General features: G+C 41.6%; 1 protein-coding gene across 2 annotated transcripts in view; it reads left to right on the top strand.

The window, feature by feature from the left end:
* Positions 1–1,818: 1,818 nt before the first annotated feature.
* The window catches only part of LOC139555939 (protein-tyrosine kinase 2-beta-like), a 57,841-nt gene continuing 32,552 nt past the window's right edge, over positions 1,819–27,107 (top strand). The window contains exons 1-8 of one of the 2 annotated variants that reach the window (XM_071369341.1): positions 1,819–1,959; positions 18,100–18,339; positions 19,101–19,279; positions 21,622–21,709; positions 24,028–24,107; positions 24,401–24,463; positions 25,701–25,755; positions 26,172–26,312. In XM_071369341.1, the coding sequence (XP_071225442.1) occupies positions 18,142–18,339; positions 19,101–19,279; positions 21,622–21,709; positions 24,028–24,107; positions 24,401–24,463; positions 25,701–25,755; positions 26,172–26,312 (804 nt within the window). In that variant the 5' untranslated portion in view covers positions 1,819–1,959; positions 18,100–18,141. Of the gene's footprint in view, positions 1,960–12,565; positions 12,680–18,099; positions 18,340–19,100; positions 19,280–21,621; positions 21,710–24,027; positions 24,108–24,400; positions 24,464–25,700; positions 25,756–26,171; positions 26,313–27,107 lie in introns of those variants that run through there. The other variant, XM_071369342.1, reaches the window with a different exon arrangement.

Below are 27,107 nucleotides of genomic sequence, written 5' to 3'. Positions count from 1 at the left end.
CCGCTAAAGGGCTTTTAATACAGCCGCTAAAGGGCTTTTAATACAGCTTCTAAAGGGCTTTTAATACAGCCGCTAAAGGGCTTTTAATACAGCCGCTAAAGGGCTTTTAATACAGCCGCTAAAGGGATTTTAATACAGCTTCTAAAGGGCTTTTAATACAGCTTCTAAAGGGCTTTTAATACAGCCGCTAAAGGGCTTTTAATACAGCCGCTAAAGGGCTTTTAATACAGCTTCTAAATGACTTTTAATACAGCCGCTAAAGGGCTTTTAATACAGCCGCTAAAGGGTTTTTAATACAGCCGCTAAAGGGTTTTTAATAACTCTCTAAAGGTATTTTAATAACCCTCTAAAGGGCAAGATTTGAACTAAGGTAGGTAGTGTCTGAGATGGCAGTGGAGACCAGTGGTATGTTTAGATCCATACTGCCCTCTAGTGGTCAATATATGAGTATTTGTTAAACTCAAGGGTGGATATCTGGCTGTGGAAATAATATTAATAGCCTATAAAAAAAGATGCCTCCCAAATCAGTCGACCCTATGTCTTGTAGAAGGCTTACATATTGTTATTATTATGCATCGTTTGAGGTAAATGGAAATGTACACTTTATATACCATGTATCATTTTATCTCAATCTCCTCATTTAAAGACTCAATCATGGACACTCTTACTGACACGTGTGGCTGCTTTGCGTGATGTAATGTTGTCTCTACCTTCTTGCCCTTTGTGATGTTGACTGTGCCCAATAATGTTTGTTCCATGTTTTTGTGTTGCTGCCAGGTTGTGTCGCTACCATGTTGTGTTGCTACCATGTTGTGTTGCTACCATGTTGTGTTGCTACCATGTTGTTGTTTTGTTGTGTTGCTACCATGTTGTGTTGCTACCATGCTGTGTTGCTACCATGTTGTTGTTTTGTTGTGTTGCTACCATGTTGTGTTGCTACCATGTTGTTGTTTTGTTGTGTTGCTACCATGTTGTGTTGCTACCATGCTGTGTTGCTACCATATCGTGTTGCTACCATCTTGTTGTCATGTTGTGTTGCTACCATCTTGTTGTCATGTTGTGTTGCTACCATCCTGTGTTGTCATGTGTTGCTGCCTTGCTATGTTGTTGTCTTAGGTCTCTCTTTGTGTAGTGTTGTGTTGTCTCTCTTTGTGTAGTGTTGTGGTGTCTCTCTTTATGTAGTGTTGTGTTGTCTCTCTTTGTGTAGTGTTGTGGTGTCTCTCTTTATGTAGTGTTGTGTTATCTCTCTTTATGTAGTGTTGTGTTATCTCTCTTTATGTAGTGTTGTGTTGTCTCTCTTTATGTAGTGTTGGGTTGTCTCTCTTTATGTAGTGTTGTGTTGTCTCTCTTGTCGTGATGTGTGTTTTGTCCTATATTTATATGTTTTTAAAAATTGTATTATTAACCCAGGCCCCGTCCCCACAGGAGGCCTTTTGCCTTTTGGTAGGCCGTCATTGTAAATAAGAATTTGTTCTTAACTGACTTGCCTATTTAAATAAAGGTAAAAAATTAAATTAAATTAAAAAAATCCTTTCTATGGAAAACACACTGGACACATTTGGATCTATCTATTATCCCAGTACTTTTAAGTAGCTTTTGCATGTTTACTACAGCAAAGACAATATACTGTGGTTCTACAGCGAATATAGGCCAACACCAATATGTCTATGGGTTACGAAAACAACTGCAAAGCTGACTATAACATAATATCCGTTATTTGCCTAAAACACAAAAGACATTGCCAGAGAGAAATAGAGAGAAAGAGAGAAGTCCATGCCACAGAAATAAGGAAGTAGCCTACCCACCAAGGCAAGGGAGTGGCTTGGCTCGAGTAAATACCTGCTCCACATACACCTTCTGTTGGAGTCAGAGTCAGTCAGGACTAGGAACCAATCTTTTAGAGATAACTATAGAAGATTTCTGTGCAGATGCTCGTGGAGGAACATGTCCTTTAATTAGGTAAGACGCAAATATAATAACTTCAATGTGTTTTATAACTGTCAGATGCGTCAAATCAGATTCCGGTGTTTTAGAGGCGTAGCGGACGTTACCTCCGTCAAGGTATTTCCAAGCGGTTGGAGTTATCAATTGTTGTTTACGTTTTCCTCGAAACTAAACTTTTCGTGGGTCTTTTGAACTTAGTAAAAAAGTATACCATCATATTAGTTATAATATAAATATGAAGCCCGAGGACAGAACATATGCCTTGAGTAAGGTGATTGACATTTCTTGACGGTATGAGTGCTTTACCAGTGTAGATATATGAAAGCATTGTATTTGCTACCTGAGTTGAGTTGGAAGAATCTCCATTTTATCTGCAAGTCTGTTCAGGTGAAATTGTTTGCGCGCATTCCAGCACCTGGGGTTATGACTCTGCAGTATGCAACTCTACCAACTCCAACTCAACTCTACCAACTCCAAATCATTCCTACCAACTCCAACTCAACCTTATCAACTCCAAATCATTCCTACCAACTCCAACTCAACCTTATCAACTCCAAATCAACCCTGCCAACTCCAACTCAACCTTATCTACTCCAAATCATTCCTATCAACTCCAACTCAACCTTATCTACTCCAAATCATTCCTATCAACTCCAACTCAACCTTATCTACTCCAAATCATTCCTATCAACTCCAAATTAACCCTGCCAACTCCAACTCAACTTTGCCAACTCCAAATCATTCCTATCAACTCCAACTCAACCTTATCTACTCCAAATCAACCCTTCCAACTCAACCTTATCTACTCCAAATCAAACTTATCAACTCCAAATCCACCCTGCCAACTCCAACTCAACTTTGCCAACTCCAAATTAACCCTGCCAACTCCAAATCATTCCTATCAACTCCAAATTAACCCTGGGTTAATTTTGCCAACTCCAAATTAACCCTATCAACTCCAAATCATTCCTATCAACTCCAACTCAACCCTGCCAACTCCAACTCAACTTTGCCAACTCCAAATTAACCCTACCAACTCCAAATCATTCCTATCAACTCCAACTCAACCCTGCCAACTCCAAATTAACCCTATCAACTCCAACTCAACCCTGCCAACTCCAAATCATTCCTATCAACTCCAAATCAACTCTGCCAACTCCAAATCAACTCTGCCAACTCCAAATTAACCCTGCCAACTCCAAATCATTCCTATCAACTCCAACTCAACCTTATCAACTCCAAATCATTCCTATCAACTCCAAATTAACCCTGCCAACTCCAACTCAACTTTGCCAACTCCAAATTAACCCTATCAACTCCAACTCAACTTTGCCAACTCCAACTCAACTTTGCCAACTCCAAATTAACCCTGCCAACTCCAAATCATTCCTATCAACTCCAACTCAACCCTGCCAACTCCAAATTAACCCTATCAACTCCAAATCAACTCTGCCAACTCCAAAACAAGTCTTTGTATACTGACTCTTTTGGAAAAGGTAAGTATACAAGGTGTGTCTGCATTTGTGGCCTCAGAGGTCACCTGATCTGTCAAATGTAGTGTCAGTTGTCAGACGTTGGTTTTTCCGTTTGTAAAACGGATATTATGGATTAGAAGAAGGTGTATAATGCCTTGAATGAAACATCATGGGAGCGTTTCATAAAAAAATATGTCGTCATACCCATGGATGGTATTTCTGTCAATGGCTGATTGAACATTACTAGTGATGATACATAGAAATGCTTATTGCGTAATAAAGGAGACAGCTCCTGTCCTGATTGACAGATATTAATTACAGAGAGACAGACATGCCGTGACATATCCCTCTGTTTGAGTAATGACTGTTTCCTATACACTACTATATTAATTACAGAGATTCTTGACATATCGCCCTGTTTGAGTAATGACTGTTTCCTATACACTACTACTGTATAATAGAAATATATTAATATACTACTCATTATACTCTATGAAAATAAGCAGTACACACACCCATACAATTAACGTCTGCGACATTTTTGATATTCCACCTGTAAATGCTTCCCTGTTGTATGTCAACAGACATGTAGTTGACATGTTGAGGAATTTCTATTCAAATTCCTCAAATCTACTATGACCTTAAACTATAGTTTTGGCAAGTCGGTGAGGACATCTACTTTGTGCATGACACAAGTAATTTTTCCAACTATTGTTAACAGACAGATTATTTCATTTATAACTCATTGTATCACAATTCCAGTGGGTCAGAAGTTTAGGTACACTAAGTTGACTGTGCCTTTAAACAGCTTGGAAAGTTCCAGAAAATGGCTTTAGAAGATTCTGATAGGCTAATTGACATCATTTGAATCAATTGGAGGTGTACCTGTGGATGTATTTCAAGGCCTACCTTCAAACTCAGTGCATCTTTGCTTGACATCATGGGAAAATCTAAATAAATCAGCCAAGACCTCATAAAAAAAATTGTGGACCTCCACATGTCTGGTTCATCATTGGGAGCAATTTCCAAACGCCTGAAGGTACCACGTTCATCTGTACAAACAGTAGTACGCAAGTACAAACACCATGGGACCACACAGCCATCATTACCGCTCAGGAAGGAGACTCGTTCTGTCTCCTAGAGATGAACGTACTTTGGTGCGCAAATCAATCCCAGAACAGCAAAGGACCTTGTGAAGATGCTGGAGGAAACAGGTACAAAAGTATCTATATCCACAGTAAAACGAGTCCTATATCGACATAACCCGAAAGGCCGCTCAGCAAGGAAGAAGCCACTGCTCCAAAACCGCCATAAAAAAGCCAGACTACGGTTTGCAACTGCATATGGGGACAAAGATCGTACTTTTGGAGAAATGTCCTCTGGTCTGATGAAACAAAAGTAGAACTGTTTGGCCATAATGACCATCGTTATGTTTGGAGGAAAAAGGGGGAGGCTTGCAAGCCGAAGAACACCATCCCAACCGTGAAGCACGGGGGTGGCAGCATCATATTGTGGGGATGCTTTGCTGCAGGAGGGACTGGTGCACTTCACAAAATAGATGGTATCATGAGGAGGGAAATTATGTGGATATATTGAAGCAACATCTCAAGATATCAGTCAGGAAGTTAAAGCTTGTTCCAATAACGGCGAGCTTTACACCCCTCCAGCTGACGCTTGGCATTGTGCATGGTGATCTTAGGCTTGTGTGCAGCTGCTTGGCCATGGAAACCCATTTCATGAAGCTCCCGATGAACAGTTATTGTGCTGACATTGCTTCCAGAGGCAGTTTGGAATTTGTTTGTGAATGTTGCAACCGAGGACAGACGATTTTTACACGCTAAGTCTCGGTGGTCCCGTTCTGGGAGTGTGGCCTACCATTTTGCGGCTGAGCCGTTGTTGCTCCGAGACATTTCCACTTCACAAAAACAGCTCTTACAGTTGTACCGTGGAAGCTCTAGCAGGGCAGAAATTTGACAAACTGACTTGTTGAAAAGGTGGCATCCTACATCGTTTTTCCACAATTCATTTTTCCCACAGGGGATTTTAGAAACACTTAAAATAAGGGCTGTGTTTCATGTAGACTCACCCTGGCATGACGTTTTGATAACCATGTAAATCTCTTTGGGACAAGGTGACTTTTTAACAAACATATTGATAAAAGTCACCTTGTCCTAGAGAGATTTACACGGTTATCAATATGTCATGCCAGGGTGAGTCTACACGAAAACACAGCCCTTATTTTACCGGGGCAGCTCTAGCAGGCCAGAAATTTGACGAACTGACTTGTTGGAAAGGTGGCATCCTATGACGGTGCCATGTTGAAAGTCACTGAGCTCTTCAGTAAGGCCATTCTACTGCCAATGTGTTTCTGTGGAGATTGCATGGCTGTGTGCTCAATTTTATACACATGTCAGCAGAGGGTGTGGCTGAAATAGCCAAGTCCAATAATTTGAAGGGGTGTCCACATACTGCTGTATATACAGTGTATAACAAACAGACTAGCAGCAGCATCTAGGATGATTGTATGTGAGTGTGTGTGCTCATGTGCGTTCGTGTGTAGAGTCCATTGAGTGTGCATAGAGTCAGTGTAAAAACATTTCATGAAATAAAAAGGTTCCATGCAGCCATTTAGTTAGCTATTTGGTTAGCCATTTAGTTAGCTATTTGGTTAGCCATTTAGTTAGCTATTTGGTTAGCCATTTAGTTAGCTATTTGGTTAGCCATTTAGTTAGCTATTTGGTTAGCCATTTAGTTAGCTATTTGGTTAGCCATTTAGTTAGCTATTTGGTTAGCCATTTAGTTAGCTTTTTGGTTAGCTTTTTGTTAGCTTTTTGGTTAGCTTTTTGGTTAGCTTTTTGGTTAGCCATTTGGTTAGCCATTTGGTTAGCCATTTGGTTAGCTATTTGGTTAGCTTTTTGGTAAGCTATTTAGGTAGCTATTTGGTTAGCTGTTTAGTTAGATATTTAGTTAGCTATTTAGCAGTCGTATGGCTTGGGGATAGAATCTGTTCAGGAGCCATAAGGGGTTAACAAGAAATGTGTGGAGTGGTTGAAAAACAAGTTTTAATGACTCCAACCTAAGTGTATGTAAACTTCCAACTTCAATTGTATATCCTGATGCCTAGTCACCTTACCCCTAAACATATCTAAATCAAATCAAACCAAATACTATTTGTCGCTTACACATATTTAGCAGATGTTATTGGTCACATACACATATTTAGCAGATGTTATTGCGGATCCCTTCAAATCATGTAGCGAAATGCTTGTGTTCCTAGCAACAACAGTGCAGTAGTATCTAACAATTCACAACAATACACACATGTAAAATAATAGAATTAAGAAATATACATTTTATATATACATATTGTACATTTTAGGACAAGCAATGCCAGAGTGACTAAATACAGTAGAATATAATACAGTATATTCATATGGGATGAGTAAAGCAGTGTGTAATCATTATTAAAGTGACTAGTGTTCCATTATTAAAGTGGCCAGTGATTCCATGTCTCAGTCCCAGCTTTGATGCACCTGTACTGACCTCACCTTCTGGATGATATCGGGGTGAACAGGCCGTGGCTCATGTGGTTGTTGTCCTTGATGATATTTTTGGCCTTTCCTGTGACATCTTGTGCTGTAGATGTCCTGGAGGTCAGGCAGTGTGCCCCCAGTGATGCATTGGGCAGACCACACTACCCTCTGGAGAGCCCTGCGGTTGCAGGCGGTGCAGTTGCCGTACCAGGCGGTGATACAGCCCAACAGGATGCTCTTAATTGTGCATCTGTAAAGGTTTCTGAGGGTCTTAGGGGCCAAGCCACATTTATTCAGCCTCCTGAGGATGAAGAGGCGCTGTTGCGCCTTCTTCCCCACACTGTCTGTGTGGGTGGACCGTTTCAGATTGTCAGTGATGTGTATGCCGAGGAACTTGAAGATTTTCATTTTCTCCACTGTGGTTCTGTCGATGTGGATAGGGGCGTGCTCCCTCTGCTGTTTCCTGAAGTCCACGATTGTTGATGTTGAGGGAGAGGTTATTTTCCAGGCACCACACCGCCAGGGCCCTCACCTCCTCCCTGTAGGCTGTCTCGTCATTGTTGGTAATCAGGTCTACTACTGTTGTGTCATCTGAAAACTTGATGATTGATTTGGAGGTGTGTGTGGTCACACAGGCATGGGTTAACAGAGAGTACAGGAGGGGACTGAGCACGCACACTTGTGGGGCCCCTGTGTTGAGGATCAGCGTATTGGAGGTGTTGTTTCCTACCTTCACCACCTGGGGGGCGGCCCGTCAGGAAGTCCAGGACCCAGTTGTACAGGGCGGGGTTCAGTCCCAGGGCCCCAAGCTTGATGAGCGTGGAGAGTACTATGGTGTTGAATGCTGTGCTGAAGTCAATGAACAGCATTCTGATGTAGATATTCTTCTTGTCCAGGTGGGATAGGGCAGTTTGCAGTGCAATGGCGATTGCATCGTCTGTTGATCTATTGGGGCGTTAAGCAAATTGCAGTGGGTCTAGGGTGAGGTAGAGGTGATATGATCTTTAACTAGCCTCTCAAAGCACTTCATGATAATAGAAGTGAGTGCTAGGTGGCAATAGTCTTTTAGTTCAGTTACCTTTGCTTTCTTGGGTGATTGATTGAATATGTCTGAAAACACTCCAGCCAGCTGGTCTGCGCATGCTCTGAGGACGCGGCTAGGGATGCCTTCTGGGCCGGCAGCCTTGCGAGTGTTAATACTCCTAAAAATGTCTTGCTCTTTGTCGGCCACGGAGAACGAGAGCCCACAGTCCTTGGAAGCGGGCAACATCGGTGGCACTGTGTTTTCCGCAAACCGGGTGAAGAAGGTGTTTAGCTTGTCTGGGAGCAAGACGTAGGTACCGCGACGTGGCTGGTTTTCCCTTTGTAATCCGTAGTCTGTAGACCTTGCCACATACGTCTCGTGTCTGAGCCGTTGAATTGCGATTCCACTTTGTCTACCACTTAGACTCCAGTGTCCCTGTCACCTTGCCTCTAGCACTCCAGTCCCCGTCATCTTGCCCCTATACATATCTACCTCTAGCACTCCAGTCCCCGTCATCTTGCCCCTATACATATCTACCTATATCACTCCAGTATCCCTGCACATTGGAAATATGGTATTGGAATTAAAGCTGCCAGATGCTTTATGTACACACAAAAAGCTTATTTCTCAAAAATGTTGTGCACAAATTTGTTTATATACCTGTTAGTGAGCATTTCTCCTTAGCCAAGATAATCCATCCACCTGTTAGGTGTGGCATATCAAGAAGCTGATTAAACAACATTATCATTACATAGTTGCACCTTGTGCTGGGGACAATCAAAGGCCACCCAAAAATGTGCGGTTTTGTTACACAACACAATGCCACAGATGTCTCAAGGTTTGAGGGAGTATGCAATTGGCATGCTTGCTGTAAGAATGTCCACCAGAACTGTTGCCAGAGAATTTAATGTTCATATCTCTACCATAAGGTGCCTCCAATTGGTTCCAGGTATATACACCTGTTTGGTTCCAGGTATACACGCCTGTTTGGTTCCAGGTATACACGCCTGTTTGGTTCCAGGTATATACGCCTGTTTGGTTCCAGGTATATACACCTGTTTGGTTCCAGGTATATACACCTGTTTGGTTCCAGGTATACACGCCTGTTTGGTTCCAGGTATACACCTGTTTGGTTCCAGGTATATACACCTGTTTGGTTCCAGGTATATACACCTGTTTGGTTCCAGGTATATACGCCTGTTTGGTTCCAGGTATACACACCTGTTTGGTTCCAGGTATATACACCTGTTTGGTTCCAGGTATATACACCTGTTTGGTTCCAGGTATATACACCTGTTTGGTTCCAGGTATACACCTGTTTGGTTCCAGGTATATACACCTGTTTGGTTCCAGGTATATACACCTGTTTGGTTCCAGGTATATACGCCTGTTTGGTTCCAGGTATACACACCTGTTTGGTTCCAGGTATATACACCTGTTTGGTTCCAGGTATATACACCTGTTTGGTTCCAGGTATACGCCTGTTTGGTTCCAGGTATAAACCTGTTTGGTTCCAGGTATAAACCTGTTTGGTTCCAGGTATAAACCTGTTTGGTTCCAGGTATATACACCTGTTTGGTTCCAGGTATATACGCCTGTTTGGTTCCAGGTATATACACCTGTTTGGTTCCAGGTATATACGCCTGTTTGGTTCCAGGTATATACGCCTGTTTGGTTCCAGGTATATGCCTGTTTGGTTCCAGGTATATACGCCTGTTTGGTTCCAGGTATATACGCCTGTTTGGTTCCAGGTATATACGCCTGTTTGGTTCCAGGTATACGCCTGTTTGGTTCCAGGTATAAACCTGTTTGGTTCCAGGTATAAACCTGTTTGGTTCCAGGTATATACGCCTGTTTGGTTCCAGGTATATACACCTGTTTGGTTCCAGGTATATACGCCCGTTTGGTTCCAGGTATATACGCCCGTTTGGTTCCAGGTATACGCCTGTTTGGTTCCAGGTATATACGCCTGTTTGGTTCCAGGTATATACACCTGTTTGGTTCCAGGTATACGCCTGTTTGATTCCAGGTATATACGCCTGTTTGGTTCCAGTTATATACGCCTGTTTGGTTCCAGGTATACGCCTGTTTGGTTCCAGGTATATACGCCTGTTTGGTTCCAGGTATATACGCCTGTTTGGTTCCAGGTATACACGCCTGTTTGGTTCCAGGTATATACGCCTGTTTGGTTCCAGGTATACACCTGTTTGGTTCCAGGTATATACACCTGTTTGGTTCCAGGTATATACACCTGTTTGGTTCCAGGTATACACGCCTGTTTGGTTCCAGGTATACACGCCTGTTTGGTTCCAGGTATACACGCCTGTTTGGTTCCAGGTATATACGCCTGTTTGGTTCCAGGTATATACGCCTGTTTGGTTCCAGGTATATACACCTGTTTGGTTCCAGGTATTTACACCTGTTTGGTTCCAGGTATATACGCCTGTTTGGTTCCAGGTATACACGCCTGTTTGGTTCCAGGTATATACGCCTGTTTGGTTCCAGGTATATACGCCTGTTTGGTTCCAGGTATATACGCCTGTTTGGTTCCAGGTATACATGCCTGTTTGGTTCCAGGTATACACGCCTGTTTGGTTCCAGGTATACACGCCTGTTTGGTTCCAGGTATACACGCCTGTTTGGTTCCAGGTATATACGCCTGTTTGGTTCCAGGTATATACGCCTGTTTGGTTCCAGGTATATATGCCTGTTTGGTTCCAGGTATATACGCCTGTTTGGTTCCAGGTATAAACCTGTTTGGTTCCAGGTATAAACCTGTTTGGTTCCAGGTATAAACCTGTTTGGTTCCAGGTATAAACCTGTTTGGTTCCAGGTATAAACCTGTTTGGTTCCAGGTATAAACCTGTTTGGTTCCAGGTATATACACCTGTTTGGTTCCAGGTATATACACCTGTTTGGTTCCAGGTATATACGCCTGTTTGGTTCCAGGTATATACACCTGTTTGGTTCCAGGTATATACGCCTGTTTGGTTCCAGGTATAAACCTGTTTGGATCCAGGTATATATGCCTGTTTGGTTCCAGGTATATACGCCTGTTTGGTTCCAGGTATATAAACCTGTTTGGTTCCAGGTATATAAACCTGTTTGGTTCCAGGTATATAAACCTGTTTGGTTCCAGGTATATAAACCTGTTTGGTTCCAGGTATAAACCTGTTTGGTTCCAGGTATATACGCCTGTTTGGTTCCAGGTATATACGCCTGTTTGGTTCCAGGTAGAACTTGTTTGGGTTCCATGTAGAGCCCTCTGCGAAAAAGGTTCTTCATGGAACTGAAAAGGGTTCTACCTGGAACCAAAAGGGTTCTACCTGAAACTGAAAATTGTGCTTTAAAGGGTTCTCCTATGAGGACAGCCGAAGAAGCCTTTAAGGTTCTAGATAGCACCTTTTGTTCTAAGAGTGTGTGGTGTCTGTGTTGAAATAGTTACGGTATCTCACAGGCTGATAAGATCTCTCATGAGAGCCGTGTTTCCATAACAACTAACGTGCTGGCACGACGGTGTCAGTGTGTGTGTCATAAGAAGGGGCAGGACAGGTGTGTGTGTGTGTGTGTGTGTGCGCGCGCGTATGTGTGTGAGATGTCTCCCAGCTCAATTGATTATCTGTTGCTGTAGCTCAATCTACCCGCTGTTACCCACTGTTACCCGCTGTTACCCAATGCTGAGAGAGGTTGTGGACAAGCAATGAGATTCACGGCAAGTTGTATGATGTGTTGACAGGTTGTTGTTTGCTGTACCATGTGATATTATAGTCAAAACCCCAACATGCAGCTATGTAGGCTATTTTGAGAGCCTGATATTACCCTCAAACAATTACTATAAGGCTTTTTTCCATCTGTATGCTTCATCAGCAGTTGCATATCTAATATGCGGAAAGAAAACAGGAAGCAGTTCCCAACTTTTTCCCAGTACAGCTACTCATAGAGAACGGTGTGCCATTACGCAAGACAGGAAACGTACCCCTGCTTTCGTTCTTGTGCAAACGTTTGTAAAAAGAAAACATCTCAAACTGAAAAACTTTATTAGCAACTGACCGTGTTAATCCTTCTGCGTTCACAAACGTATTCATTTAACGAAACGCTCTGAAACACAAACAAATTCCATGTAAATTATTGAACGGGAAATACTGAGTTAACACTGCTTGCACCCATTCAGAAATATGTATCTCAGCTCTCACATGAGCATTAGGAATGTAGACATCGGCCCCCTCTAGACCCTCCCTCCCTACATACCTCCCTCCCTCTCTCCATACCTCCATACCTTCCTCCCTCCCTCCTTCCCTCCATACCTTCCTCCCTCCCTCCTTCCCTCCGTACCTCCCTCCCTCCCTCCATACCTCCCTCCCTCCCTCCATACCTCCCTCCCTCCCTCCAACCCTCCTTCCCACACACCCAGGTGGTGGTGCTAGGTTTTAGCTACAGTGTGGGGAGTGTCTCCCAGGCTCATCACACACACAGAGTGAGAAACATGCACGGGGCCCTAGTTGAGGAATTCAGAGCCTCAGGCTAACAAAACAGTACCCCTCTCCAACAACAGCTGAAGCTCTGAGAACACAAAGATCGAGACACACCCAGCTCTGCTCTGCACTACGACACCACAGAGATAAAAGACAGACAGACATAAACCAGGTCCTCAGTTATGGAGCGATAAAAGTAACAGAGATATTAATATGGGAAGACATACTAAGGTGCGTACTGTGTAGTTGCGACTACAAGCAATACTAGGGGTGTTTTTCTGGTGAGGTATATTGACCAGGCCCTGTCCAGGTATGTTAGCAGCAGCTGTTGACAATGTGCTTAGTGGTTCTTATGCAACCTCTGCTTCAATGTGAGATAAGTGAGAGAAGTAGGGCTTTACTTACTGCTACTGTAAGTGAGAGAAGTAGGGCTTTACTTACTACTACTGTAAGTGAGAGAAGTAGGGCTATACTTAATACTACGTGAGAGAAGTAGGGCTTTACTTACTACTACTGTAAGTGAGAGAAGTAGGGCTATACTTAATACTACGTGAGAGAAGTAGGGCTTTACTTACTACTACTGTAAGTGAGAGAAGTAGGGCTTTACTTACTGCTACTGTAAGTGAGAGAAGTAGGGCTATACTTAATACTACGTGAGAGAAGTAGGGCTTTACTTACTACTACTGTAAGTCAGAGAAGTAGGGCTTTACTTACTACTACTGTAAGTCAGAGAAGTAGGGCTTTACTTACTACTACTGTAAGTGAGAGAAGTAGGGCTTTACTTACTACTACTGTAAGTGAGAGAAGTAGGGCTTTACTTACTACTACTGTAAGTGAGAGAAGTAGGGCTTTACTTACTACTACTGTAAGTGAGAGAAGTAGGGCTTTACTTACTACTACTGTAAGTGAGAGAAGTAGGGCTTTACTTACTACTACTGTAAGTGAGAGAAGTAGGGCTTTACTTACTACTACTGTAAGTGAGAGAAGTAGGGCTTTACTTACTACTACTGTAAGTGAGAGAAGTAGGGCTTTACTTACTACTACTGTAAGTGAGAGAAGTAGGGCTTTACTTACTACTACTGTAAGTGAGAGAAGTAGGGCTTTACTTACTACTACTGTAAGTGAGAGAAGTAGGGCTTTACTTACTACTACTGTAAGTGAGAGAAGTAGGGCTTTACTTACTACTACTGTAAGTGAGAGAAGTAGGGCTTTACTTACTACTACTGTAAGTGAGAGAAGTAGGGCTTTACTTACTACTACTGTAAGTGAGAGAAGTAGGGCTTTACTTACTACTACTGTAAGTGAGAGAAGTAGGGCTTTACTTACTACTACTGTAAGTGAGAGAAGTAGGGCTTTACTTACTACTACTGTAAGTGAGAGAAGTAGGGCTTTACTTACTACTACTGTAAGTGAGAGAAGTAGGGCTTTACTTACTACTACTGTAAGTGAGAGAAGTAGGGCTTTACTTACTACTACTGTAAGTGAGAGAAGTAGGGCTTTACTTACTACTACTGTAAGTGAGAGAAGTAGGGCTTTACTTACTACTACTGTAAGTGAGAGAAGTAGGGCTTTACTTACTACTACTACGTGAGAGAAGTAGGGCTTTACTTACTACTACTACGTGAGAGAAGTAGGGCTTTACTTACTACTACTGTAAGTGAGAGAAGTAGGGCTTTACTTAATACTACTGTAAGTGAGAGAAGTAGGGCTTTACTTACTGCTACTGTAATTGTGAGATGTAGGGCTTTACTTACTACTACTACATGAGAGAAGTAGGGCTTTACTTACTACTACTGTAAGTGAGAGAAGTAGGGCTTTACTTACTGCTACTGTAAGTGAGAGAAGTAGGGCTTTACTTACTGCTACTGTAATTGTGAGATGTAGGGCTTTACTTACTACTACTACATGAGAGAAGTAGGGCTTTACTTACTACTACTGTAAGTGAGAGATGTAGGGCTTTACTTACTACTACTACATGAGAGAAGTAGGGCTTTACTTACTACTACTGTAATTGTGAGATGTAGGGCTTTACTTACTACTACTACATGAGAGAAGTAGGGCTTTACTTACTACTACTGTAAGTGAGAGAAGTAGGGCTTTACTTACTGCTACTGTAAGTGAGAGAAGTAGGGCTTTACTTACTACTACTGTAAGTGAGAGAAGTAGGGCTTTACTTACTACTACATGAGAGAAGTAGGGCTTTACTTACTACTACTGTAAGTGAGAGAAGAAGAGCTAGACATACTACTACTGTAAGTGAGAGAAGAAGACCTAGACATACTACTACTGTAAGTGAGAGAAGAAGAGCTAGACATACTACTACTGTAAGTGAGAGAAGAAGAGCTAGACATACTACTACTGTAAGTGAGAGAAGAAGAGCTAGACATACTACTACTGTAAGTGAGAGAAGAAGAGCTAGACATACTACTACTGTAAGTGAGAGAAGAAGAGCTAGACATACTACTACTGTAAGTGAGAGAAGAAGAGCTAGACATACTACTACTGTAAGTGAGAGAAGAAGAGCTAGACATACTACTACTGTAAGTGAGAGAAGAAGAGCTAGACATACTACTACTGTAAGTGAGAGAAGAAGAGCTAGACATACTACTACTGTAAGTGAGAGAAGAAGAGCTAGACATACTACTACTGTAAGTGAGAGAAGAAGAGCTAGACATACTACTAATGTAAGTGAGAGAAGAAGAGCTAGACATACTACTACTGTAAGTGAGAGAAGAAGAGCTAGACATACTACTACTGTAAGTGAGAGAAGAAGAGCTAGACATACTACTACTGTAAGTGAGAGAAGAAGAGCTAGACATACTACTACTGTAAGTGAGAGAAGAAGAGCTAGACATACTACTACTGTAAGTGAGAGAAGAAGAGCTAGACATACTACTACTGTAAGTGAGAGAAGAAGGGCTAGACATACTACTACTGTAAGTGAGAGAAGAAGAGCTAGACATACTACTACTGTAAGTGAGAGAAGAAGAGCTAGACATACTACTACTGTAAGTGAGAGAAGAAGAGCTAGACATACTACTACTGTAAGTGAGAGAAGAAGAGCTAGACATACTACTACTGTAAGTGAGAGAACTTTTGTTTGGATATGTTTTACTTACACTCTAGTTTAACCAAGGCTCAGACCCTTCACCCTTTTCCCCAGCCAGCCAGCCAGTCAGCCAGCCAGCCAGTCAGCCAGCTAGTCAGCCAGTCAGTCAACCAGTTAGTCAGCCAGTCAGTCAGCCAGTCATCCAGTCAGTCAACCAGTTAGTCAGCCAGTCAGCCAGTCAGTCAGCCAGTCTGTCAGCCAGTCAGCCAGTCAGTCAGTCAGTCAGTCAGTTAGCCAGTCAGTTAGTCAGCCAGTCAGTTAGTCAGTCAGTTAGTCAGTTAGTCAGCCAGTCAGTCAGCCAGTCAGTCAGTCAGACAGCCAGTCAGTCAGTCAGTCAGTCAGTCAGTTAGCCAGTCAGTCTGCCAGTTAGTCAGTCAGTTAGTCAGGCAGTCAGCCAGTTAGTCAGTCAGCCAGCCAGTCAGTCAGTCAGCCAGTTAGTTAGTCAGTCAGTGTGGAAATTCCAAATTTTTCAGATGTGCAGCTGTTTCTTTTGCCTTGATTTTAGATTATAGAGGTTCTGTTTGTGGCAGGAACATATAGAATATAGATACTGTTTGTGGCAGGAACATATAGAATATAGAGGTTCTGTTTGTGGCAGGAACATATAGAATATAGAGGTTCTGTGTGTGGCAGGAACATATAGAATATAGAGGTTCTGTTTGTGGCAGGAACATATAGAATATATAGATACTGTTTGTGGCAGGAACATATAGAATATATAGATACTGTTTGTGGCAGGAACATATAGAATATATACTGTATATACTGTTTGTGGCAGGAGAGGTACCATTGAATAATAAGATTCAGGCCAATCTATAGAAGGAGAGGTAGCAGAGTTTTGGCGCAGGGTACAGCCGACAAGCGCTAACTAACATTAACTACCTAACAACATTTGTTTTCTCCATAGAAAGTCATAGAATCGATAAAATATCGTCAAAAATAATATCACAATTCTCTACTGTGTTGAATCCCCCCCCCCCATTCCTTAGAACACACTGTAGATAAAATGAAGCAGGGAGTATGAAGTATGCTTGTTGCGTAACATACTATTGAGAGAGCTAAGAAAACAGGATGACCCCTTTTATCCTCACTCCTAGTGTCGTGTTAAAGGTCTGATAGTTTGGAGTTGGGGATTTCTCTGGTGTTTTATCCTTTACAGCTTGTGGTCAAACAAGTTCATGTTGTTACTGTCATTGGTTTATGTCAAGTACGGCTTCAGGTTCAACACTTCAGGGTTTGAAATGTTGTTCAATGTTGTTTGTTACGTTTGTATTTACAAATTCATTCTGAAGAAAATCAACAGAAGTCTTTTTTTTTCTTTTTTTATACAGAACACGCTCAGAAACGAAGAGTGCCATATACAACAATATGTCACTTGTAGGAGAACCCTCTTTTCGGATCATATTGAACCCTTTTTGGTTCCACATAGAACTTCTGGTTCCACATAGAACATATTGTTCCACATAGAACATCTGGTTACACATAGAACCTATTGTTCCACATATAACCTCTGGTTCCACATATAACCTATTGTTCCACATAGAACCTCTGGTTCCACATAGAACATATTGTTCCACACAGAACATCTGGTTACACATAGAACCTATTGTTCCACATATAACCCCTGGTTCCACATAGAACCTCTGGTTCCACATAGAACCTCTGAAAGGTTGCTACCTGATTAGTAACCAAAACATATTTTTATTTATATATCTCACCTGAAAGGGTTCTATCTGGAACCATTTTGTCAGAGTGTTCTCCTACTGAGACAAATGGTTCTACATAGCACTATGTTGTCTGCTACAGTAGAATAGATACTGAACGTGGTGTGTGTGTAGGGCATACACGTCGTGCCGCTTCGAGTTCACCTTGTGATTTTGTACAGGCCTTCACATGAAGTGAAAGACAGGAATGTCGGGCTGTATCAGTAGATCACATCTGTAAATCAACTGTAAAGTGAGTCAAAACCACATCTGACACTACAGTACACCGCATTGTATTATTGCTATATAGATCATGTCACGGCTGAACGGAGGTACTGCAAAGGGTTTTGACTGAATCGATCCAGGGGAGGAAAGTTACCTGGTATCTTTCTGACTGACCACCCTCTCTGTCTCAAACTATGGATGATGGCATAACCCCCCCTCCCCTGTCCCTCTCTCTCCCCTGTCCCTCTCTTTCTCTCTCCCTCTCTCTCTCCCCCCTCCTCTTTCTCTCTCCCTCTCTCTCTCCCCCCTCCTCTTTCTCTCTCCCTCTCTCTCTCTCTCTCCCCTCCTCTCTCTCTCTCCCCTCCTCTTTCTCTCTCTCCCCCCTCTTTCTCTCTCTCTCCCCCTCCTCTTTCTCTCTCCCTCTCTCTCTCCCCCCTCCTCTTTCTCTCTCTCCCCCTCTTTCTCTCTCTCTCTCCCCTCCTCTTTCTCTCTCTCTCTCCCCTCCTCTTTCTCTCTCTCTCCCCTCCTCTTTCTCTCTCTCTCCCCTCCTCTTTCTCTCTCTCTCCCCCCTCCTCTTTCTCTCTCCATCTCCCCCTGTCTCGCCCTCTCCCCAGGTATGACATCAGTATGACGTTATCATTCTCTCTACCGTGAGAATGTACGAGGTGATGCAGGGAGACACTACCACCCTGTCCTGGAGGCTACCCAGCCCCGGCCACAACGATGGCCCACAACAGAGCCCCTTCAGCGGGGAGGGAGGACCCACCAAGATCCTCAAAGTCTGTTTTTCCACCAACAACACCCTGGGGAAGAACTTCAAACTGGTCAAGTGTGACAGCTCCTGGAAGATCAGGGTGATTAACTACACTTTGACCAGCTGTTGACGTCAAAAGGGATTTAGAAATACATTTGACATACATAAATACATTTAATATACATAAATACATTTGATGTACATAAATACATTTGATGTGCATAAATACATTTAATATACATAAATACATTTAATATACATAAATACATTTAATATACATAAATACATTTGATATACATAAACACATGTAATATACATAAATACATTTGATATACATAAACACATGTAATATACATAAATACATTTAATATACATAAATACATTTGATGTGCATAAATACATTTGATGTACATAAATACATTTGATGTGCATAAATACATTTGACATACATAAACACATGTAATATACATAAATACATTTGATACACATAACTACATTTGATATACATAAATCACTTTGATTGATTGATTTATTGGTTAATGAGTTGATTGATTGACTTTTTGATTGATAGGATGGATGGATTGATTGAGGATCTGTTGATGTGTACAACCCCTTGGGAGTTGGATATGTGAACTGCAGTTGTTTGCAATAAGACATATAATTTATTTATCGTCAATTCTACACAGAAGTCACTTAGTTACTTAGTTATGGTCTATAGTGCAGTCTATCCTGACCAGTGGTATCCTTTTAACTGTGACTGACTCCGTACTGCTCTCTCTCCTCCAGGCTATAGTGCAGTCTATCCTGACCAGTGGTATCCTTTTAACTGTGACTGACTCCGTACTGGTCTCTCTCCTCCAGGCTATAGTCCAGTCTATCCTGACCAGTGGTAGGCTGGGTCCTAACATCCAGTATAAAGGCTGCTATGGTCTACTGCTGAAGCACCTGAAGTCAGACGAGCTCCACTGGCTCCATCCAGACCTGACCGTGGGGGAGGTGGAGCAACGCTATGAGAGTCACCACGTGGAGGCAGAGTGGAGGTGAGAGGAGAGGTGGAGGGATGGGACAGGGAGGAGGTGGACGAGGTTGGGGAGGAGAGATGGGTGGAGGAGGGGTGGGACAGGGAGGAGGAGGTGGAGGAGGAGAGACGAGTGAAGGAAGGGTGGGACAGGGAGGAGGAGGAGGTGGAGGAGGAGGAGAGACGAGTGAAGGAAGGGTGGGACAGGGAGGAGTGGGACAGGGTGGAGGAGTAGGAGTGGGACAGGGTGGAGGAGTGGGACAGGGTGGAGGAGTGGGACAGGGTGGAGGAGGTATGGGACAGGGTGGAGGGGGTATGGGACAGGGAGGAGGAGGTATGGGACAGGGAAGAGGAGGTATGGTCACAGGGGGAGGAGGTGGAGGAGGAGAGACGAGTGAAGGAAGGGTGGGACAGGGAGGAGGAGGTGGAGGAGGAGAGACGAGTGAAGGACGGGTGGGACAGGGAGGAGGAGGAGTGGGACAGGGAAGAGGAGGTATGGGACAGGGGTGGCGTAGTAGGAGTGGGACAGGGTGGAGGAGGTATGGGACAGGGGTGGAGGAGTAGGAGTGGGACAGGGTGGAGGAGTGGGACAGGGTGGAGGAGGTGGAGTGGGACAGGGGAGGATGGAGGAGTGGGACAGGTGGCAGAGGTGGAGTGGGACACGGATAGAGGAGGTGGAGGAGGAGTGGGACAGGGATTGAGGAGGTGGAGAAGGGGAGACGGATGTTGATTATTTCTCCTTGCCATTATCATTCATCTGATGACAAGACATGCAATTATTTATTTTTACTAATGTATGATGAGGACCATGGGTTGCCGGTTTGCCGCCAATATTCTGCCCATATGAACAAATGTATATACAATATTCCTGCTCATATGAACACATTTATTTTAGGGCATAAGTGAACCAATGTATGACAGCCTTTTAATAAAGTTTAAAGGAGTTCCTCATGGAGTCACAAGACGAAAGAGTTGCAGACAAGGAGTTTGTTTCTGCTTCAACCTTCACTGTAAAATATAAAGTTGTGGTGGTGCTTTGGGTTTGCCTGGGACGGGGTCCCTGACCAAGACAAGGTTGAAGACTCCTACTCTAAAATATGGGTACGTTCATCAGTTGAAAACTCCTACTCTAAAATATGGGTACATTCATCAGTTGAAGACTCCTACTCTAAAATATGGGTACGTTTATCAGTTGAAGACTCCTACTCTAAAATATGGGTACGTTCATCAGTTGAAAATATGGGTACGTTTATCAGTTGAAGACTCCTACTCTAAAATATGGGTACGTTTATCAGTTGAAGACTCCTACTCTAAAATATGGGTACGTTCATCAGTTGAAGACTCCTACTCTAAAATATGGGTACATTCATCAGTTGAAAATATGGGTACGTTTATCAGTTGAAGACTCCTACTCTAAAATATGGGTACGTTCATCAGTTGAAGACTCCTACTCTAAAATATGGGTACATTCATCAGTTGAAGACTCCTACTCTAAAATATGGGTACGTTTATCAGTTGAAAACTCCTACTCTAAAATACGGGTACGTTCATCAGTTAAAGACTCCTACTCTAAAATATGGGTACGTTCATCAGTTGAAGACTCCTACTCTAAAATATGGGTACGTTCATCAGTTGAAAACTCCTACTCTAAAATATGGGTACGTTCATCAGTTGAAGACTCCTACTCTAAAATATGGGTACGTTCATCAGTTGAAAATATGGGTACGTTCATCAGTTGAGGACTCCTACTCTAAAATATGGGTACGTTCATCAGTTGAAGACTCCTACTCTAAAATATGGGTACGTTCATCAGTTGAAAATATGGGTACGTTTATCAGTTGAAGACTCCTACTCTAAAATATGGGTACGTTTATCAGTTGAAGACTCCTACTCTAAAATATGGGTACGTTTATCAGTTGAAGACTCCTACTCTAAAATATGGGTACGTTTATCAGTTGAAGACTCCTACTCTAAAATATGGGTACGTTCATCAGTTGAAGACTCCTACTCTAAAATATGGGTACGTTTATCAGTTGAAGACTCCTACTCTAAAATATGGGTACGTTCATCAGTTGAAGACTCCTACTCTAAAATATGGGTACGTTTATCAGTTGAAGACTCCTACTCTAAAATATGGGTACGTTCATCAGTTGAAGACTCCTACTCTAAAATATGGGTACGTTCATCAGTTGAAGACTCCTACTCTAAAATATGGGTACGTTCATCAGTTGAAAATATGGGTACGTTCATCAGTTGAAGACTCCTACTCTAAAATATGGGTCTGTCATCAGTTGAAGACTCCTACTCTAAAATATGGGTCTGTCATCAGTTGAAGACTCCTACTCTATTTTCATCTCTCCCCAGGTATGACCTGAGAGTTCGCTACATTCCAGTCAACTTCCTGGAAAAGTTTAAAGAAGACAGAACCACACTGCTGTATTTCTATCAACAGGTACAGTAGACAGCAAGCAGTACTCTGACTATGTAGAGAACACATTAATACGCTATGTAGAGAACACATTAATATGCTATGTAGAGAACACATTATTACTCCGACTATGTAGAGAACACATTACTACTCTGACTATGTAGAGAACACATTATTACTCCGACTATGTAGAGAACACATTATTACTCCGACTATGTAGAGAACACATTATTACTCCGACTATGTAGAGAACACATTACTACTCCGACTATGTAGAGAACACATTACTACTCCGACTATGTAGAGAACACATTAATATGCTATGTAGAGAACACATTACTACTCTGACTATGTAGAGAACACATTATTACTCCGACTATGTAGAGAACACATTAATATGCTATGTAGAGAACACATTAATATGCTATGTAGAGAACACATTACTACTCTGACTATGTAGAGAACACATTATTACTCCGACTATGTAGAGAACACATTACTACTCTGACTATGTAGAGAACACATTACTACTCCGACTATGTAGAGAACACATTATTACTCCGACTATGTAGAGAACACATTACTACTCTGACTATGTAGAGAACACATTATTACTCTGACTATGTAGAGAACACATTATTACTCCGACTATGTAGAGAACACATTACTACTCTGACTATGTAGAGAACACATTATTACTCTGACTATGTAGAGAACACATTACTACTCTGACTATGTAGAGAACACATTATTACTCTGACTATGTAGAGAACACATTACTACTCCGACTATGTAGAGAACACATTATTACTCCGACTATGTAGAGAACACATTACTACTCTGACTATGTAGAGAACACATTATTACTCCGACTATGTAGAGAACACATGACTACTCCGACTATGTAGAGAACACATTATTACTCCGACTATGTAGAGAACACATTACTACTCTGACTATGTAGAGAACACATTATTACTCTGACTATGTAGAGAACACATTATTACTCCGACTATGTAGAGAACACATTACTACTCTGACTATGTAGAGAACACATTATTACTCTGACTATGTAGAGAACACATTACTACTCTGACTATGTAGAGAACACATTATTACTCTGACTATGTAGAGAACACATTACTACTCCGACTATGTAGAGAACACATTATTACTCCGACTATGTAGAGAACACATTACTACTCTGACTATGTAGAGAACACATTATTACTCCGACTATGTAGAGAACACATGACTACTCCGACTATGTAGAGAACACATTATTACTCCGACTATGTAGAGAACACATTACTACTCTGACTATGTAGAGAACACATGACTAATTTCCAGAACTTCATCGTCAGCGATAATTCACTGTTGTCTGTTGTCTTGGACTTGTGGTAATACTGTAGATGCATTGTTACGCAACCTGGTCTCAGAGCTTTTCTTATCATTCTGTAAGTAAATCCGAGACACTCCGTTTAATATTACATGTTACGTATCGTATGGTGTGTATTAATTTGTGGCTGTCCATCACCCATGTCATATGATATGTTACAACTTACAATTTGTATTATATGATAAGAATTTGCTAAACGTATGTGTTACGAATTCTAGCTAGGTGGCTAATGTTAGCTAGCTGGCTAACAGTAGCTAGGTTAGGGTTTAAGGTTAGGTTTAAGTTTAGGAGTTAGATTAAAAGGTTAAGGTTATAGAGGAAGGGTTACGAATTCTAGCTAGCTGGCTAACATTAGCTAGGTTATGGTTTAAGGTTAAGTTTAAGCTTAGGAGTTAGATTTAGATTAAAATGTTAAGGTTATAGTTAGGGGAAGGGTTGTCTAAAAGGGTTAGAGGAAGGGTTAGCTAACAGGGTTAAGGTTAGGGGAAGGGTTAGCTGACATGCTAAGTAGTTGCAAAGTAGCTAAAAAGTAGTAAGTAGTTGAAAAGTTGCTAATTATCTAAAGTTGTTCCTGATGGGACCTTTGGGTTGCTAGACGATCACGTTATACGCCTACCCATCCACCCCAACCAACCACCCTACTTTGGTTTTAGCCTTAAGTAACCATCTGTCTTTATGTATTAACAGCAAACATAACGTACCATACAAATTTGAGTGTCCCGGATTTACATGTACTATGTTACGTCTAGACTGTGAGACCAGGCTTAGTGACTTCATACAGATAACAGTTCATGTGTTCTGTCCATATTGTCTGTGTTAGGTGCGTGCTGATTACATGTAGTACCATGCCAGTAAAGTCAGAGAATGGAATTCAGCATAACTAACTCTAACCCATTAACAGTAAAATGTGGTCTCTCTCTATGCCGTCTTGGGTCTGTGTTAGGTGCGTAGTGACTACATGCATTACCATGCCAGTAAAGTCAGTGATGGGATGGCCCTGCAGCTGGGCTGTCTGGAGATTAGGTGAGGTTGTGGGCTTTCCTTATGTATCCTCTTGTCACTGTGTAGACATCATCAACGTCACAGTGGGTGTGTCCGTAGAGCTTCGTCGTCGTATTGTCATGTTGTTCTAAATCAATTCAAGTTTATTTGTCACATGACAGAATACAATGGGTGTAAACCATACAGTGAAATGCTTACAAGCTTTTCTTCCACCGTACGGAACATTTATTAAATAGGATCTTTAAAATAAATGTAAAAATCAGTGAAAAGTCAGATAAAACATAAAACACAGTGTATATCTGCTTGGTTCTTAGGAGGTTTTATAAAGACATGAACGACAAAGGTTTGGAGAAGAAGTCCAACTTTGAGTTGCTAGAGTAAGTACTTACATTTTACATGTTTGTTGGTACCAACCTTAATTTACCTACCCTTTTCTATCACATTGGTTTGATTGGTTGTTTATTTACCTACCCTTTTCTATCACATTGGTTTGATTGGTTGTTTTTTTACCTACCCTTTTCTATCACATTAGTTTGATTGGTTGGTTTATTTACATACCTTTTCTATCACATTGGTTTGATTGGTTGCTTTATTTACATACCCTTTTCTATCACATTGGTTTGATTGGTTGGTTTATTTACATACCTTTTCTATCACATTGGTTGATTGGTTGGTTTATTTACATACTCTTTTCTATCACATTGGTTTGATTGGTTGTTTTTTTTACCTACCCTTTTCTATCACATTGGTTTGATTGGTTGGTTTATTTACATACCTTTTCTATCACGTTGGTTTGATTGGTTGGTTTTTTACCTACCCTTTTCTATCACATTGGTTTGATTGGTTGTTTATTTACATACCTTTTCTATCACATTGGTTTGATTGGTTGGTTTTTTACCTACCCTTTTCTATCACATTAGTTTGATTGGTTGGTTTATTTACATACCTTTTCTATCACATTGGTTTGATTGGTTGCTTTATTTACATACCCTTTTCTATCACATTGGTTTGATTGGTTGGTTTATTTACATACCTTTTCTATCACATTGGTTGATTGGTTGGTTTATTTACATACTCTTTTCTATCACATTGGTTTGATTGGTTGTTTTTTTACCTACCCTTTTCTATCACATTGGTTTGATTGGTTGGTTTATTTACATACCTTTTCTATCACGTTGGTTTGATTGGTTGGTTTTTTACCTACCCTTTTCTATCACATTGGTTTGATTGGTTGTTTATTTACATACCTTTTCTATCACATTGGTTTGATTGGTTGGTTTTTTACCTACCCTTTTCTATCACATTGGTTTGATTGGTTGGTTTTTTACCTACCCTTTTCTATCACATTGGTTTGATTGGTTTTTTTTTTACCTACCCTTTTCTATCACATTGGTTTGATTGGTTGTTTATTTACCTACCCTTTTCTATCACATTGGTTTGATTGGTTGGTTTATTTACCTACCCTTTTCACATTTGTTTGATTGGTTGTTTTTTACCTACCCTTTTCACATTGGTTTGATTGGTTGTTTTTTTACCTACCCTTTTCACATTGGTTTGATTGGTTGTTGTATTCAAACTGGTCTCTCTGAATGTGATTAATTTTGACCAATGAAGGAAGGACGTGGGGCTGAACCTGTTCTTCCCACAGGAGCTCATTGACCGCATGAAGGTACATTTATACATTTTGATTTCCACATGATATTATTGGAAGTTTCTACAAAGATTTTAATGAGGCTAACTGTATCTATTATGTCAGCAAAGAGAATTTCTGTTAATTTCTCATAATTTCTCATAATTCTCATAATATATGATCATTTCTGATAATTTCTGTTAATTTCTGTTAATTTCTCATAATTTCTGTTAATTTCTGTTAATTTCTGTTAATTTCTCATAATTTCTGTTAATTTCTCATTTCTCATATCTGATCATTTCTGTTAATTTCTGATAATTTCTGTTTCTGTTAATTTCTAAATAATTTCTGATCATTTCTATGCTAGCAGCGTCGTTTACCCTGCTGATTACTATTTGACATCACAGTTAAAATAGGGTTATGAAAGTGTTTTCTGTTGTCATGTTCCGTCCCAGTCTCGTCCCCTTCGGAAGCTGATCACCCAGACGTTCCAGCAGTACGCTACTCTGAAGGAGGACGAGTGTATGGTCCGTTTCTTCAAAACGCTCACGGAATTCATCAACGTTGACGAGGAGGTCTACCCCTGCGAACTGGTGGTGCGCGTTGCTGTTGGCTTTACAAACAATACAATTAGGGAAGGACCGCACTCAGGTATTTGCAGTCGGTACACAGTAAATACCTGAGGGAGGTCCAGTCGGTACACAGTAAATACCTGAGGGAGGTCCTGTCGGTACACAGTAAATACCTGAGTGAGGTCCTGTCAGGACACAGTAAATACCTGAGTGAGGTCCTGTCAGGACACAGTAAATACCTGAGTGAGGTCCTGTCGGTACACAGTAAATACCTGAGTGAGGTCCTGTCGGTACACAGTAAATACCTGAGTGAGGTCCTGTCAGGACACAGTAAATACCTGAGTGAGGTCCTGTCGGTAAACAGTAAATACCTGAGTGAGGTCCTGTCGGTAAACAGTAAATACCTGAGTGAGGTCCTGTCGGTAAACAGTAAATACCTGAGTGAGGTCCTGTCGGTACACAGTAAATACCTGAGTGAGGTCCTGTCGGTAAACAGTAAATACCTGAGTGAGGTCCTGTCAGGACACAGTAAATACCTGAGTGAGGTCCTGTCGGTAAACAGTAAATACCTGAGTGAGGTCCTGTCAGGACACAGTAAATTACCTGAGTGAGGTCCAGTCAGGACACAGTAAATACCTGAGTGAGGTCCTGTCGGTACACAGTAAATACCTGAGTGAGGTCCTGTCAGGACACAGTAAATTACCTGAGTCAGGTCCAGTCAGGACACAGTAAATACCTGAGTGAGGTCCTGTCGGTACACAGTAAATACCTGAGTGAGGTCCTGTCAGGACACAGTAAATACCTGAGTGAGGTCCTGTC

The sequence above is a fragment of the Salvelinus alpinus genome, chromosome 27 (assembly GCF_045679555.1).
Source record: "Salvelinus alpinus chromosome 27, SLU_Salpinus.1, whole genome shotgun sequence".
Lineage (NCBI taxonomy): Eukaryota > Metazoa > Chordata > Actinopteri > Salmoniformes > Salmonidae > Salvelinus > Salvelinus alpinus.
This window is presented reverse-complemented; position numbering and strand designations above follow the sequence as displayed.